General features: G+C 43.9%; 1 protein-coding gene across 1 annotated transcript in view; it reads left to right on the top strand.

Annotated features, from left to right (window-relative positions):
* The window catches only part of LOC147906191 (dynein regulatory complex subunit 3-like), a 117,325-nt gene that overhangs the window by 48,746 nt on the left and 52,308 nt on the right, over positions 1–16,271 (top strand). Inside the window, exons 5-8 of the mRNA XM_087383484.1 lie at positions 6,836–7,002; positions 7,186–7,251; positions 15,098–15,178; positions 15,308–15,427. Of these exons, the coding sequence (XP_087239610.1) occupies positions 6,836–7,002; positions 7,186–7,251; positions 15,098–15,178; positions 15,308–15,427 (434 nt within the window). The remainder of the gene's footprint in view (positions 1–6,835; positions 7,003–7,185; positions 7,252–15,097; positions 15,179–15,307; positions 15,428–16,271) is intronic.

The raw sequence follows: 16,271 nt of genomic DNA, 5'->3' as shown, positions 1-16,271 counted from the left end.
AATGAGGGCAAATGTACCTGCAAATCAAAATGCAACTGACTGCTATGCAATTACTGCAATGGCACACACTGACAGTGGCTGCTCTGAAATAGCAGAGAATCTGCCCAAAAGTATGTGCCAAAAACACAATCCCTTCGAGATACAAAATGCAATAAAGAAACGTATTTCTGCCCCAAAAATAGTCGCAAAGATATCTTGAATCCCCTTTTGTCGAGCTATCTCATGCTGTTGTAGAGGATGTGTTCTCCTTGATCTCTGGATCTGATGGGCTATGTCAAGAGTGACGCCTCGTCTCTGGCGGACTCCTCTGAGGAGAGCTGAGATAGACCGGACCTCAATCATGTGTGCTTTGGTCCACTCTCTGTGTCGTGTGTGGCCTTTGCGTCCCTTGCTCGGCAACATCTTGTCTCGGCTCTGTTTGCTGATCCATAGTGCCCCTCATATCAGCTGGCTCCTCCTCCTCCACCCCACTGTGTCCTGGAGTTGATTCAAATGCATAAAAGTCTATGACATGTCTCTATACCTAGTCTACCTTAGTATCATGTGGTGTGGTCACCTTCGGTTCTCTCTGATTTGTCGCAATAGTATGCTTTGTGTCTCGCTTCTCAATCAGATAGAGCCCAATGCAAATTTGGTCATGGAACTGGATCAATTGTGAAAGTGGGCCAAAGCCATGTCCCTCCTGAAAGAGGCAGTGGTATCGTCCCCGGATCTCATAGTAGGCTAGGCAGACACATAAAAAATGTTCCTTTGTCTTGACCTCCTCAAAGCGTGCATAACCTACAGATCCATTGCTCTCTAGATATACGTGCAGCTCTCCCTGTCTTGATCTTCCCAGCTTTATTGTCAAGTCTCTCTCCCTACAAAACACCTCTAGAGCCTCCAGATGTCTCTACAATCCCTCTGCTGAAGATGATATGAGGACTATGTCATTCACATATAGTAGTATCTGTATCATCAGGTCAGCCAGTAGTGATCCCTTGCCTCCTAGGTGGTCTATAAAGGATGTGATTTCATCAATGTAGAGCTCGAAGACAGTTGTTGAAAGGGGGCATCCTTGCTTCACCCCGATCGTGCTCCCAATAGGCCTCTCAGGGCATGAACTCTCCCTATGAAGGACTCGTATAGGATCATCACCCCCCAAATCATAATCCCTCAAATTTGCATCTCCTGTAACCTCAAGATCATGAGATAGCATCGAAGGCCTTGCGGAAGTCTACAAGCAAGCATATAATTTTTTGCGTCTCAACAATCTTGCCTTCTCAATGATAGCCCTCAGGGTGAAGATGTGGTCTAGGATGGAGTGTTGTCTCCGAAATACTATCTGCCCTAGTGCTCCCTACCCATGAGCCGCTGTGTGGCCGTTGATCTCCATCTCGTACTGATTCATAAGTGCAGCTAATCATAAGAGTGTGGTAGTTCCCAACGTCCATGGGGTCGCTTGCTTTGTGTATAGTAGTACTCGAAGTAGATGGGAAGTTGTGGCATACAACATGGTTGAACATCTGCGCTAGAATCGGAGCCAGGATCTCCTGCCCATGTGCAAAGTTCAAAGTCTATAGTCCCTCATGATCCTGTGCTCTCCGATTATGGAGCTGATGGAGTGCAGCCTGTATATTCTGTGAGGTGAACAAATGACAAGTAGTGGGCCTGGGCATAGAGGCATATCAGGTGGTGCCTACATTGGCGGGATGTCATAGAGCGGAGCATAATATATATGCCAAACATCTGATCTGTGATGAGAATAGTTGACTTACCCTCTGATAGAAGCCCCCACCAATGGTAGGATGTCCCCCTGGAAATGATATGATCATCTCATCCCAACTTTGTGCTACAAAAGATTGCCTCACCTATGACGTGTGTCAATCGTCGTGAGATCTGTTGTGCCTCAGGTGACATTAGATGGCCTAAGGTTTGCTCACGTGTGAGGTGAGCTCTCATCTCTTTGCACTCACCATTGAACCAAGGGTTTTGCGGCATCTTCCCAGCAGTAGGGACATGTGCAGATCAAGTCGTGGGGAAAGATTTGGTGGCAGTGTCCTGTACCACTGAGACAAGGGTGTCCAAGGTGAGGTCTACATCATCTCCAATTAGGACCGGAAGCTCTCAGGCTAAGTGGCTCACCCTTGTGTCATACCAGAGGGTGCCATTGCAATTCCATACTACCATTTCAGTCTATTTTGTTCACTCATCTCATGGGCATGACACTCGCTATCCGTTCTTCATCCTCCTTCTCTTCCTTGTCTACTCCCTCCGGAGGTTTTCTTCCATTGTTCTTGTATCTTCCCCATTGTTTCTTCACTTCAACCAATGTCTTATCTTGGTGCATAGCCGGTGATGGGACGCTGGTGTCTGTCAAGGGGTGCCATGCGTCTCGGTCTCCTGGAGGAGGCTCGACTCAAGACCAAAGCCACCGTGACTCCCGTGGGAGGTGTCCTAGGTCTAAACAGTGACGAGAGGTCCCCTAGGGTGATCTGTGTGTCCCCTCGATGCCTCGTGTGTCGTGCTGCGGTCGTCGGGTCAGGGTCTCTGTCATGTCTGTAGCTAGAGACTGGACGATCAATATCACTCGATGGAAAGAACTCTGTGATCCTGCTCTGAGAGGTGTCTGGTGGTGTGGCCAAGCCCCGTCACCTGAGTAAGTACTCTCTGTGTCGGACCCCTTCGTGAATGAAGGCCGCGAGGCATCTTTGATTTGGGTATGCGAGGAATTCGGAAAGGAGCCTGAAGCCATCTCTGAAGAGAGAGAGAGAGAGAGTTTATTAAAATCCTTCAAAAGGCTGAAGGGTCTATGATATTGAAAACCCAGATACACTAAGCTGAATGGGTGGAGCCTCTAAGTGGGAATCTACATCCAAGACCTATTTCTCCTTCAATTTACACCCACGACCTATTAAAAGTCTTCAAAAGACTGAAGAGTCTATGAGATTGAAAACCCAAATACACTGAGCTGAATGGGTGGAGCCTCTAAGTGGGAATCTAAACCAATACCTATTTCTCCTTCAATTTACACCTAAGATCTACTTGTCCTTCAATTTACAGGTTTGTTATTTTTCTTTGCTAATGAAAGTCGTGCTCTAGTGGAAGAGGTGTCTAAAAGCCTAGAATTAGTGGTTATTACGGAAAACTATGCATGCTTATGAGAGTTGTGCTGCTAGTTATTAAGGAAAAATATGCTAACAATTACAAGGTATATAAGAAAAATTGACCTTCGATGCCTCGAACATACCATTACATATAAGTTCGATGCAGAAGTTCCCTTGACTGGACACTATTGCTTTACTTCATTTCTCGTCTTCCCTCCCCACTCCTCTCCTTTTTTATTACACACTTATATCATACCCTCCTACACGTTCCTAGTAATAGTTTTTCAGATTTATCCCCCCCAATCTACATAGGACTTATCTCTTGAGGGGGAGGCAGCTTGCTATGAGGAAGGTAGGAAAGTTTCCACAAGCAAGGAGAGGGGTGGTGGAGCATAGTAGATTGGTTGGGCTAAGGAAAAATAGTAGAGGAGAGGAGTCATCTTCTAATTCTAAAAACGATGATGCGGTTCTAAAATAGAAGCTATACAAATAGGACACATTGTGGCATGTTCATGGGAATCTGGACAAACTGCCATGAATATAAAAAAAAGAATCTAAGAAAAAGAACCCCGACTCACCTCTCCCGCCTAAGGAGGAAGCTTTCGCCAAAGAAAGTTGGAGAGAATTCTGCATACCCGGTAAGTAATTCGGACATCCAAGTGAGTGGGTCCCCTCAACGGGAGTTACTTGTGTCATTTAAACTTTTATCCATCTGAGATTTGAAGTAACTTCTTAGTTTCACACAATCAAACTTGATGGTCTTAATATCTACAGTTGTTAGTGCTTGATTTTAATGAGTTATGGGACTGTGACACTTTGGAATCTAGTCTAAAAGGGCTTTGAAGTATCTTCCATAGCTGGTTTTAAACATGTGTGAACGGCATTTTATTGTAGATTAGTTGTCCCTATTGCAATATTTTCTTCCCTACTGGACTCGTCATTCATCCAATTTAGGACTTGTGGATTGGGTTATGTATTATGTTTTCATTCAGCTTTACATCAAAATGTTCGTTTTGGAGACACATCAACCCAGTTTTGAAAGCCAAGATATCGAGTGGAAGTTCCTTTGGGAACCCAAGCAAAGCATCTATCAACTCCCTAGCCTGAAGTATCCTATATAGCACGCTGTCCAAACACCTTTTGATCTATTCCAATTAACAAGTTCTCCTAAGGCTAGAGGCAAAACCTGTCAATGGCTGCAGCAGTGGTAGTCAAACTATGTTAATCTCCCCTAACTATAATTGACATGTCATCTGCAAACTCCGTACTAGCAGCTCTTGCTCCTACTTAATTGGAAGAGATAGCCCCAATGTCCCTTAACTGCTAGCCTGCAAGAAGTGGCCCACAGCTTGAACTACTAAAAGGAAAAGATATGGAGCAAGGGGGCATACTTATCTAATTGATTTGGAAAGTTGGAATGCAGGGCCTCGGCCTGCTTCACATAACACCATCCTACCGGCTGACTGCGAGTATGAGGATGATATCCATGAGATCCATCTCTCAGGGAAACTAGTCTCCTCACGGTTCCCTCTAGGAAACTCCAGTCAAAATGAATTAAGTAAGACACCAATATCTTGATGACTCACTTTGGCCCAGTGCGTGGCCTCCCAAGAAGAGAGAACACGACATCCAAAATGCAACGATCTTGGACAAACCCTGTTTGAGTGGCTCGGATTATGTAGGAAGGACTCTAAGGCATAGAGCCGAAGTCCTAACCATGATGCTATAGGCAGTCTCAAGAGGTGTAATGGGTCTCCAATTCCTACAAACTATCTACAAAGGAAGTTATATACTGCTGCATTGCTACACTTTCCTTAGTGGGTAGAGCACTGGTGATCAACTCAACCAGGTGCTTCTGGGTACCCTATGTTATGTGGCATCTTGTTGGTGTTCCTGTATAGTCAGCATTAGAAAGGTGACAGAGGCTTCTTAGGAATTACCTATGGAGTGGAGAGGGTGGCTCAATGGAAACCAGGTCTAGTGTATCTTGGGAAACAGTCACTCTGCCTTCATCACAGGGTGGACTAGGGATTCTTGATCCAAAGCTTCAAAGCAGGGCATTCCTAGTCAAGCTTCTCGTTAGAGGCTTGACCCCCAAGGACTAGTCATGGAAGCAATTCTTGCTTCATGTTATTATTCAATGTATGCCACAAGCATCACGGCAGTGGTCACGGAGTGTCAACTAGATTTTCTTGGTGGACCATCATCATTAGCCCACTTTTCCAATGGTGAAGAGACTTGTCCAGATTTGTGATGATTTCTGTCCGGCTCTCATATGAGCAATACCATCCACCAGGGAGGGATTGGCCAAGTAGCCTCTTTTTATTACCCACTAGTGCAATATCAGTTGGCAGTGAGTAGAGATTTAGATTGGCAGGATGGTACTCTCGGGGATTGCCTAGGATAGTGATTGGTTCAATGAAGCTCAGGAGATCATCATTCATAGATATGGACCACTTCCCCAGGTTGTTAGTATTGGACTCCAGACCATGAGAGCCATTCCATAGGCTTGGAGAGAGACCCTTGTGATCCTCACCACCCTCACACTGATTTTAGATGGTCTGGATGTTTCACCCAGCAGGGCAAATGCTTAGGAGTGAGAGGAGGACCGACCTTTCTCATACTTAAACTCATTCACCTCTCACAGACTTACACTTACCTAGTCGTTGGATGGGAAATTGTTACTCTGGCAGACGCTTTCAGAGTTGTAGAATGCCTAGGGAGCGGGGTCATTAGACTTGTCCCATACTACAGTTTTGCAGTTGAGCTAGAGGTTGTTTTTCAGGGGAGACCTCTTGCTGAGTTTGACTGGGATCCAGGGGAGTGGTCTTCGCCAGCTTACACTGCTCCAGATTCTCCTGCTCCATTCTTTCAATATTCCAGAAGGATTGGATATAGGATTCAGCAGATTGACACCCATCATCCACCCATTATTGAGCATCATCTGTTGAGGTTTTGGTCTCATTTTTTGGAGGATCAGTAGGGCCAAGAAAGTTTCATACTTTCTTTGGCTAACCATTCATAGAGGTATTTCATTTTCCCCTTGGCTTCAATAGATGGGCAGACCCTCCTTAGGTTTGAGATGCCAGCTTGCAGAGGAATCTTCTTATACATTACCTCAGATTCCTTTCCTCAATGTTGGGAATAGCTCTTTGGGGCAGAGGGTTGCGAGTCACAAGTAGGTGGCCATGCCTTCTTCATAAGGACACGGCCCTTCATATCTTAGCACCATGGAGCCTCAAGATTTTTTCTCACTCCCCATCCCCACTGCCTTCTCCACAAGCGGACTTGGCTTGGGAGGTGGTTTCCAGCATTACTTTATGGCAGACATGATGTTTGAGATGTGCTCAGGTCATTGGTGGATACACATCCACTGCCTCTTATATACTAGCTTCCATTTGGGAGAGCTGCATGGGGACCTCTGTAGCTACTCAAGAGAGATTGATAGCGTTCACCAGGGACATGCTACTCTACCTTACTCCACCTCCATGGTTGTTTATTCATACTCTAGAGCTAGGGATAGAGTTCTCACTCTCCCACCTCTGGTTTCATTTGTTTTGAATGGAATAAATTACTTCTTCCTTTTAAAATGCTTATTTTGAATCAACAAATAATGAGTGCCTGAATACCTCCACTATTGAATGACACTATCCTACATAGGTCTTTCTGAGGTGGAGATCGATTTTGTGCTGACATTGTATTGTTACATGAAGGAATTGAGTTTTTTTTCTGGTTGGTTTTCTTTCCAGATTTGTCTTTTAACAGGATACAAAAGATTGAAGGACTTGAAACACTCACAAAGCTGGATGATTTATCATTATATAGCAATCAAATCAAACACATAGAGGGTCTCGATGCACTTCAAAATCTTACATCTTTGTCACTAGGGAAAAACCTTCTCCAAAACCTGGATGAGGTTTGCAGTTTTTAAAAGGGTTTGGCTCTTTTTTTCAGAAAAAAATTTATAAGAGTTTGTCTCTTTGGAGTCATTGTTTAAGTATGAGAGACCGAAACACAGCTGCAATTATTTATTTTTGGTTCCTTAATTGTAAAGCCTCAAATTCAGCTGCAATTTTTTCTTTTTGGTTCCTAACTGCAGACTTCATACCTACGACGGTTGAAAAACTTGCACTTATTGACAATTGATGGGAATCCTTTTTGCAAGGTAACAGATTTTTGGAGTTGTGAGACTCTCCAGTGTACCTTTTATTTAAGTAATCTTATCAATTTTGATTGACTTTTGAAACTTGAGAAAATCAAATTGTAGCTTTAAAAGGTAAGGTACAATGTGTGTCTCAGTTCAAATATAAAACGTTTTTTGAAGATAGCTAGAACTAATTGGGACTCTTTAAAAGAAACACTATTGTACTTCCATGGAAGATATACGACTTTCTAGATTGACTTATATAACTAATAAATTGGCCAGGAGTGGCTGAACAATGCGCTAGTTAGTTGCCAAGCAGCTCGGCAATGGACTTGGACAACTAGTTGACATCGAGCCAATTGGGAGGCGTTGCAATGCATGCAGCCACTGGAGGAGTTGTCCGTGTCATAGTGGAGCTCCAATAGAAGGGAGAAGAAGACTCCATCGTATGTTGACACTACTGGTGCAGGAGCATGGAGTGAGCTATAGAGGAGCTTCATGTTGGAGGGACACGCAGCAAATGGCACGTGTCACCTCGGAAAACACGCCGGGTGCAGGGGTCCCAAACCCCGCCCCATAGCCACGTGCAAGAAGCCTCTCTCTCCTCCCAAAAAGTCCCGGGAGGGATTATAGAGAGGGGTTGAATCAAGGCATTATATACAAGGTTCTCCAAGGGCCACAAGTGATTATGGGATGGTTATCCCCCTTTTTTGTACACGTGTCAACAACGCGGGGTATTCCCCCTCTTTTTCCACACATACACATGAGGGTGAAGGCCATTACCTCGAACACTCCCCCATGGATGAACCCAAAGCATTAAATCCAAGCACACACAAAGGTTGACGCGTTGCAAACAGCACGAGGGTACGCGCAAATCAAAGCTGCCCCAAAGTGCATTCAAAGCCCACGTGTCAAACCAAACCAGCCGACAGACAGACAGCCACCGATGCCAGTAGCAGCCGCCCTGCCGTAATAATGTCACACTTTTTAAATATCCGCCACAGATCACGACACTCTGTAGCCAAGGTCCTGTCAGAAAGGCGTAGTACTACTACGTGTCACCACAGCACGCAGCAACACCACCAAAGCAGGCTTTGATACCATGTTGGAGGGCATGCAGCAAATGGCACGTGTCACCTCGGAAAACACGCCGGGTGCAAGGGTCCCAAACCCCGCCCCATAGCCACGTGCAAGAAGCCTCTCTCTCCTCCCAAAAAGTCCCGGGAGGGATTAGAGAGAGGGGTTGAATCAAGGCATTATATACAAGGTTCTCCAAGGGCCACAAGTGATTATGGGATGGTTATCCCCCTTTTTTGTACACGTGTCAACAATGCGGGGTATTCCCCCTCTTTTTCCACACATGCACATGAGGGTGAAGGCCATTACCTCCAACACTTCACTGTACTCGAGGGTGTGAGAGGTGTGTAGAGATATACAATGATATGGTGTTGTATAATAGACAAGGACTTATTCTATTTTGTGTGGTAGTACTTGGACTATGTACCAAGTACTTGTACTTCATTTGGTTGAACATTTCAGTTGGAGTTCACTTGTTCACTTCTTGTTCTCTTGTGTTCACAATCGATCTCCATTCTTGTTCCTACTTGTGTATGTGGAATGTCAACAATGAAGCAAGAAGCATTGCTTTGAACAATAAGCGCAATGACCTATCCATGTTTGAAGGTCAAACTATCTTCAGAGCACATTGCCAAGATTATTGATATTCAAGATGAGCTTGCAGCCATTGAAGAAGACATACAAGACAAGAAATTGGTCTCTATCACCCTCAACAGCCTGTTTCCCTCATATGGCACATTTGTTACGTGCTTGACCATCATGCTCAGGGCTTCTCCTTTTTCGTTTGATGAGTTAGTTGGCTTACTCTTACAAGAAGGAACAAGGACTTTCAATGCTGCCCATTCCTCTAGTCAGGGTGAGCAAGCACTTGCCACTTATGGAAAGAGTAGATTTCAGCCTACAGGAGGTCATTTTCAGAAAAAGACCAGCCATGTCCATTAGCTCAAGAAGGAGGGAAATGCAAACACGAATGTAGGGAATGCAGACAAAGATGCAAGGGTGAAGAAAGGAAGATACAATAATTGCAAGAAGCTTGGTCATTACATTGCAGAGTGCCAGAAACGATTGCCAATGAGAAAAAGATGCAATGCACTAGCAGTAATTATGTTGCACCAGATGAGAATGCTAATGCTTCACCATCTCATGCAAATTTTGCACAAAAGGGAAAGGATTTTGTATTCACTGCATTTCAGGACAGATTTGGTACCAGGGGGGATTCAGTTGCATATGATGCTTCTCATGCTTCATCTGGTGATTCTTCATTTGCTGCCATAGATACTGGGTATCTAGATATTGGTGTATCTAAGCACATGACTCACAGAAAAGAGTGGTTTGAAGAAATCAAACTTGTTTATGGCAGACAGGTTACTTGTGCTAATGATGCATCTCAGGACATCACAGGAGTGGGAAATGTTCCCATCCTTTTCGACTCAGGAAAGAAAAAGTATATCCGTGATGTCTAGTATGTTCCTGACTTGAGGAAAAATCTTGTTTTAGTTCCATCCATGGCCAGCATATGCTCATGGAATTTTCGGATGATTAATGCAGGATCAAGGATCCAAAGAAAGGGTATGAGCTTGTGGCTACAAGCACTTATGAGTCCAGCATGGATCTTTACAAGCTTGATGCTCATCCCTATAATCAACATGCTCTGGCTGTCTCATACGCTACTCCTGGTGATTTATGGCATGCTAGGTTTGGTCATACGCATCACGGAGCTTTGGCATACATGCATAATCATAATATGGTTGAAGGTTTGCCAAAATTACCACAGCCTGCTGGAGAGGTGTGTGAAGGGTGTGCACTTGGAAGTTACATCGCCCACCTTTCCAAAAGGATGGCCCAGGTTCCGTACAAGCACACAGGGTTTTGAAGATTGTGCATAGTGATGTTTGTGGACCAATGATTGTAACTACTCATAGAGGGTATCAGTACTTTGTTACATTCACTAATGACTATTCCAGCTGGGCTCGCGTGGCCCTTTCTCATGAAATGCAAATATGAAGTGTTCAATTGGTTCAAGGAGTTCAAGGTATTTGCTAAGAACCAAAACAATTCTAGAATTGGAACACTCAATTCCGACAATGGGGGAGAGTACACTTCAAGTGCCTTTGAAGGGTACTTGAAAGAGAATGGAATAAGGCATTAGAAAATAGTGACACACACCCCTCAACACAATCCAATTGCAGAGAGGAAGAAGAGGACTCTCATGGAGATGACATGGTGTATGCTGAAATTTAAAAAAATACCAAAAGCATTTTGGAGTGAGGCAATAGTTACAGCCACATACATTCAAAATCGATGCCGACAGGATGGCTTTTGAGTCATTTTATGGCTATAAGCCCAAGGTGAAGCATTTCAGGGTATTTGGGTCAGTTGGATATGCTTTAGTACCGGCTCAGATCGATTCCAAGCTTGAGGATAAGAGCATTAAATGCATCTTTGTGGGGTATAGCACGGAAAGTAGAGGTGAAACCGGCCTTTAATAAAATCAAAGGGCAGTAAAACTAATAAGTAACTAGTTAACACTGTTACATTAACAATTCAGCAAAAGTATAACCAGCAAATTGGGAGCTAGAGTGCCCCCCTGCACCAAGACAAAGACACAGACTGGCCCCAAACCTTGGCGCCCCTTTTGGTATTTCTTTAATTAAATGAGAGGCCCTGAAATCCAGGCTACATAAAGGATACATTCCTTCTTACAACTAGGGCATTCCACATCCCAGTGGGCATCCACATACCCTGCATAGCCTTTACTGTTCAATGCTCTCACCACTCCTGGCAGTAGGTCTCCATCCCTAGTCCAAGAAGCTTGCACACAGCCCGGAATTGTCACTAGTAACCACACTTGGCCATACAGTTCCCCATAGTTGTTACCAGTGCCCAATTAGCCATCTATCTGGTCAAAGTAGAAAGGGAAAGCATACACAAGCTTTCTCCTCTAACCAGGACTGCCATGACCAATAGTCTCTCACCCTCTGGGTCGCACATGTCCTGATACATCAACTTGATTTCCATAAGAGAACTGGCATCACAACACAGCAAACACTATGGCAGTCACACATGTACCATCCCTCTCAGGGTTCCAGCGATGCTTCCCATTCCAAGCATGGATTTCTCGACCCCTGCCTACTTAGCAATGAGGTTGTACCAAAGATGTGCCATCTGCCTACTAGCAACCACTGCTACAAGTGACCCATCTCTTAGAGAAACCAAAAACATATTCCCACATGGAACATGTTACTTGCCAAAGCCAGCAAATAGAATACACAATGAACTCGAACCCACTTGCATTCAATGCTCTTCCCACTCTCAGTAGAGGTATCACAAACATTAGCCCTACATGGCTCTGCTCTCACACCCATGTGACCATAGGCATCCATACTTAGTGCAAACACCTGCATCTAACCCAAGAGCATTTACTAGTAGCCTACGTAAGGCCACACGCTCCCCAAACAATCACAAGTGTCCACTGACTCACTAGAATACCCAAACAATGGGTTAAAGCATCACGGAACTGCCCACGGTGATGAGAAGCACAAACAACCTCTACAAGCATTTATTGTGAATCACCCTGCCAACCAGGCCTGTCCAAACACAGCTCACAATCTGAGCAAGGATAAGGAGAAGACAACCAGCTTACCCTAGTCAATCAAGGAGCATTCAAATGAGCTCTTACACGAGCTTGAGCAATTCAGCCCCCAATTATGCATTGCCATGTCTGTAAATCATCTTAGCCTGCTCATACAACAGCAATGGCTGAGGAAAAGGGAGAGAAAGAGACAATAGAACAAGACTAGCCCCTTTAGGGAGCCAATCGTGGCCTTTGTACTGGGCCTTGTGAGCAGCCAGGCCCTCAAAGATTGAATAAGCCAGCCCTTAAGCAATTCCTGCGCTGGCTGTTCTCTGTACCAGCAGCCCACGGAGCTGAAAAATGGACAATTAGCCTTCCGTACGGATTCCCAAGCAGCCTCATCAAAGACCCACGTTGTTGTGTGCAGTCCTCGAGGTAGTCCGTGCATCCAAAAATTGTCACCAATAGCCCGTCCATGCGACCAAAAAGCCCCCTCTCCACTTCCGTTCGGCGCCCATACATAAAAATGTGAATTTCCAGCCCTTTCCTCCACCATGAACCTTGCTAAAAGCATCCAAGGATGGGAAAATGCCACGTGGCATTCCCCCCCTTCATTTTTCCCTTGCCCCCTCTAGTGGGACCTTTTTAAAGTCCTAACCAATGAATTTTCCCCTTGCCCCCTCTATTGGGACCTTTTTAAGACCCAATCAATGGCCAACTTTGGATCATGTTCAGTTTGAGGATAATGTTGATTTGAGTCCTTCAGTTGATTTGGGTTCTCCAATTGATATTTCCTCTACCTCTCAGACTCCAACTGAGTTGCCATATGTTGAGGGTGCTTCTCCCTCGAATGTTTCAGATTTACAGCCAGCTCATGGAGAGGAACAATCCAATATTTGGAAGCACTATCACTGTCGTGCAAAGGATGCAACTCCGGGTGCACTTCCAGTTGCTTTGCCAGCGGTACAAGTGAAAAATCAGTTCCAAGATGTACTAGGTTGACTCTTGCAGATGCCAGAGATCAGCCCACTTTAGGAAGAACTAGGGCCAGCACCAAAAGTGCTCAGTAGCACGTCAATTTTGCCTTGATGACTACAGTGATGGATGCTGAAACTGAACCTCAGCGCTTTTTAAGGATGCACATGGACATCCTGCATCACAGGAAGCCATGAAATCAGAAATTAGATTCATTTTGACGAATGGTACATGGGATTTATTTGATCCTCCCATAGGCAAGAATGTGGTTGGCACCGAATGGATCTACAAGGTTAAGTATCATGTAGATGCTACTGTGGAGAAACAAAAGGGCCATCTTGTTGCCAAGGGGTATGCTCAGGAAGAGGGAATTGACTAATAGGAGATCTTTTCTCCGGTAGCCAAAATGACTACCATTCGTTGTGTCATTTCCTTAGCTGCAAATTATGGTTGGGCAGTCTTTCAGATGGATGTCAAGACTGTCTTTCTGAATGGGGGATCTAGTTTTAGTAGAAGAAAAAGCACATTTTTGTAGTTGATGCATGGACGACTCTATGTCACTGATCAAATGTGACACGAAGTCATAATGGAAAGTCATGCTCCTCCATATGCTGAAAAAGGCATTATATGGGCTCAAGCAAGCACCTCGTGCATGGTATTACAAGATACATCAGTTTTTTATGTCCCAGGGCTTTGTGAATACACATACGGAGCCCAATCTCTATGTTCTTCAAGAAAACTCAGATTTGGTCATTCTTGTGCTATATGTGGATGACATTATACTCACTAGCAGTAATTTGCAGAAAATTGCAGCAGTGAAGTCCGTCTTATGTTCAGACATTTGACATGATAGATCTGGGGTTACTTCACTATTGTCTTCGCATTGAGTTTTGGCAAACCAAGGGGGTATATCTATGTCACATACAAAGTACTCTAAGGGCCTCTTGCAGAAATTTAAAATGGAGAATTCTAAACCTGTGGCCACTCCATTGGAAAAGGGAATCAAGCTGAGTAAGCATGATGAGGCTGAAAAGTTTGATGGCACACTCTACAGGCAGTTGGTGGGTAGTCTTATCCACTTATGTTCCACTAGACTAGATATTGCCTATGCCACACGGTTACTCAGTCAGTTCATGCATTGTCCCATAGTCACGCATTGGCAAGCAGCAAAAAGGCTTCTCAGATATGTACATGGACACTCTCTTATGGGCTGCATTATGCTTCAGATGGTGATGTATTGCTGAGTGGTTTTTCAAACTCAAATTGGTCAGGGGACATTGATGACTGCAAGTCCACTTTAGGTTATTGCTTCTCATTGGGCTCCACGTGCATATCATGGCTCAGTAAGAAGAAAAGCCGTGTCTCTCTCTCCTCCAGTGAAGCCGAATATAAAGCGGCAAACGCACCCACTATGGAATGTATGTGGTTAAGGAAGCTACTGCATGATTTGCATCATGCTCAGGATGGCGAGGCATCTCCAATCTTTTGTTACAGCCAGAGTTGCATTGCCATTGGCAACAATCTTGTCTTTCATGCTCGCATGAAACACATTGAAAATCACTATCACTATGTGCAGGATTGTATTCAAGATGGATTCATTGATCTTACATATTGTTCCACTGAGGACAATGTGGTGGATATCTTCACGAAAAGCCTGCCAACGCCTCTATTTGAGTTACATTTAAATTCACAATAAGTCACTCCATAAGTACTACGAGTTTGACCATATAATATCTTCAGCAGGGATAAGCATGATGGAATGTATACATCCATGCTCAAGGATCTCCAAAAGCAGACACACATGCATCAAGCCTACTCATCATTGCATTGGATGGTGACATGAAGCTAGAGATGTGAATAGAATAATAGATACACTCTCGATCCTTGTACACCTCCATGTGTATGCATCTATGTCCTATGTGTAGATCCATGTATACCCATGTACTATGGGTAGGCCACTCTCTATGGTGTGTCTAATTGTAAAGTACAATACCTTCCACATGAAAAGTCTCAGCAAAACGAATTCGGTGGGGATGATAAAGTCTTATCACCATTCTAGAAAGCCACACTGGCCCAGATCTCTACCAAAAGTTGAAAGGAAGCCTTCAATCTTCATTGAACTCAAAGCTCTTGTGAATAAGCTAGTTTGTTTTCTGGTAATACATGTTTACTTAGTTGAAAGGGAATGGGATCAACTTTTGTTTGTGAACATGGATCATCTTCTGCTTTGTTGGATGACAGGAGCAAGAGTACAGGACTTATGTTATTGGGCATCTAAGAGACCTGAGGTTTCTTGATCACAGAATAGTGGATGATGGATCAGTAAGCATCTTATAATGACTTTGTATGATTCTGTTGCTCTTATGGTTTCTTGACTTTGTTTGTGATTGAAGTGTTTTATATTTCCCAGAATATGAAGGAATAAATTATTCAAAGTTCTTTGTGATGCAGTTGGCTGCAGCGATAGAGCAATACCAAGATGAAATGTTGGAGATCAAACAGAAAGAAGCGGATGAAGAAGTCATAATCAAGGCAGCTCAAGCCAAAGCGGCCCAGCAAGAGCTCTACAGGGTGGGTGCCCAATTTTTGTATTAACTTAGCGTGCAAGTGTATATAACCATCGGAACAGTGCCTTGGAAGAGGATTCCAACTAATATACATAAGATAAACATGTGATGTAGCTCCAAATTTTCCAGGATTTTCAAGATATATAGCAATGATAAAAGAGCCTACAGTGAAACATAGTACTTCCTGATGCACAGGGGCATGCAAAAAATTTGCAAAGTTGCAAAGTGGTATGAAAGAGCTAATTAATGATAGCCTTTGTCAAGGGCCTGATATAAAACATCTTCACTCCCTGCAGCAATGCATTCTCCCCATTTGGAATTTCATAGAAGCAAACTTTCACAAATGGCCTGCCAAGTCAAGAGCTATGTCAGCCATAATATCCCAATGACATAAACCAATTACTGAATTACAGATTAAAGCGCTTGAAACCATGGTGGAATACCATCAGGAAAGGATAGATCGAAGGACCTCCTTTCTTTTGTCTTTAAGAGATTCTGGACCCGTTCCCTTTGTTTCTCATCTTGAGGAAGGATCCGAGCACCTCATCAACCAGCCTTTTTTGGGAGGTGAGAGCTCAGTGAGAGGTAGTTGCATTGTTTGAGAAAAGCTTAGATCCTTATCTTCATATAAGACCGTTTTATGAGTGCCGTGCAAAGTGACTACCCTTGTCCCTCCTTGTTGAGAAGCTAAGTCAGATCAAATTTTCGTTCACTCAAAAATCATTCATTTAGTGAGATATAGCAAAAATTTGAAGATGGAATCTTCCAAGCTTGAAATGTAGCAGATTGATCGGGAAAAGATGGAAAAGAAGTGAATACAGCTAGACATGAAAAAGCCCTCTATTGAT

Source organism: Dipteris shenzhenensis, chromosome 1 (assembly GCF_047967505.1).
Source record: "Dipteris shenzhenensis isolate YYH24624 ecotype China chromosome 1, Dip_SZ_1.0, whole genome shotgun sequence".
In the NCBI taxonomy this organism is placed as follows: Eukaryota; Viridiplantae; Streptophyta; class Polypodiopsida; order Gleicheniales; family Dipteridaceae; genus Dipteris; species Dipteris shenzhenensis.
Note: the sequence above shows the minus strand (reverse complement) of the source record. Positions and strands in the feature narration are given on the sequence as shown.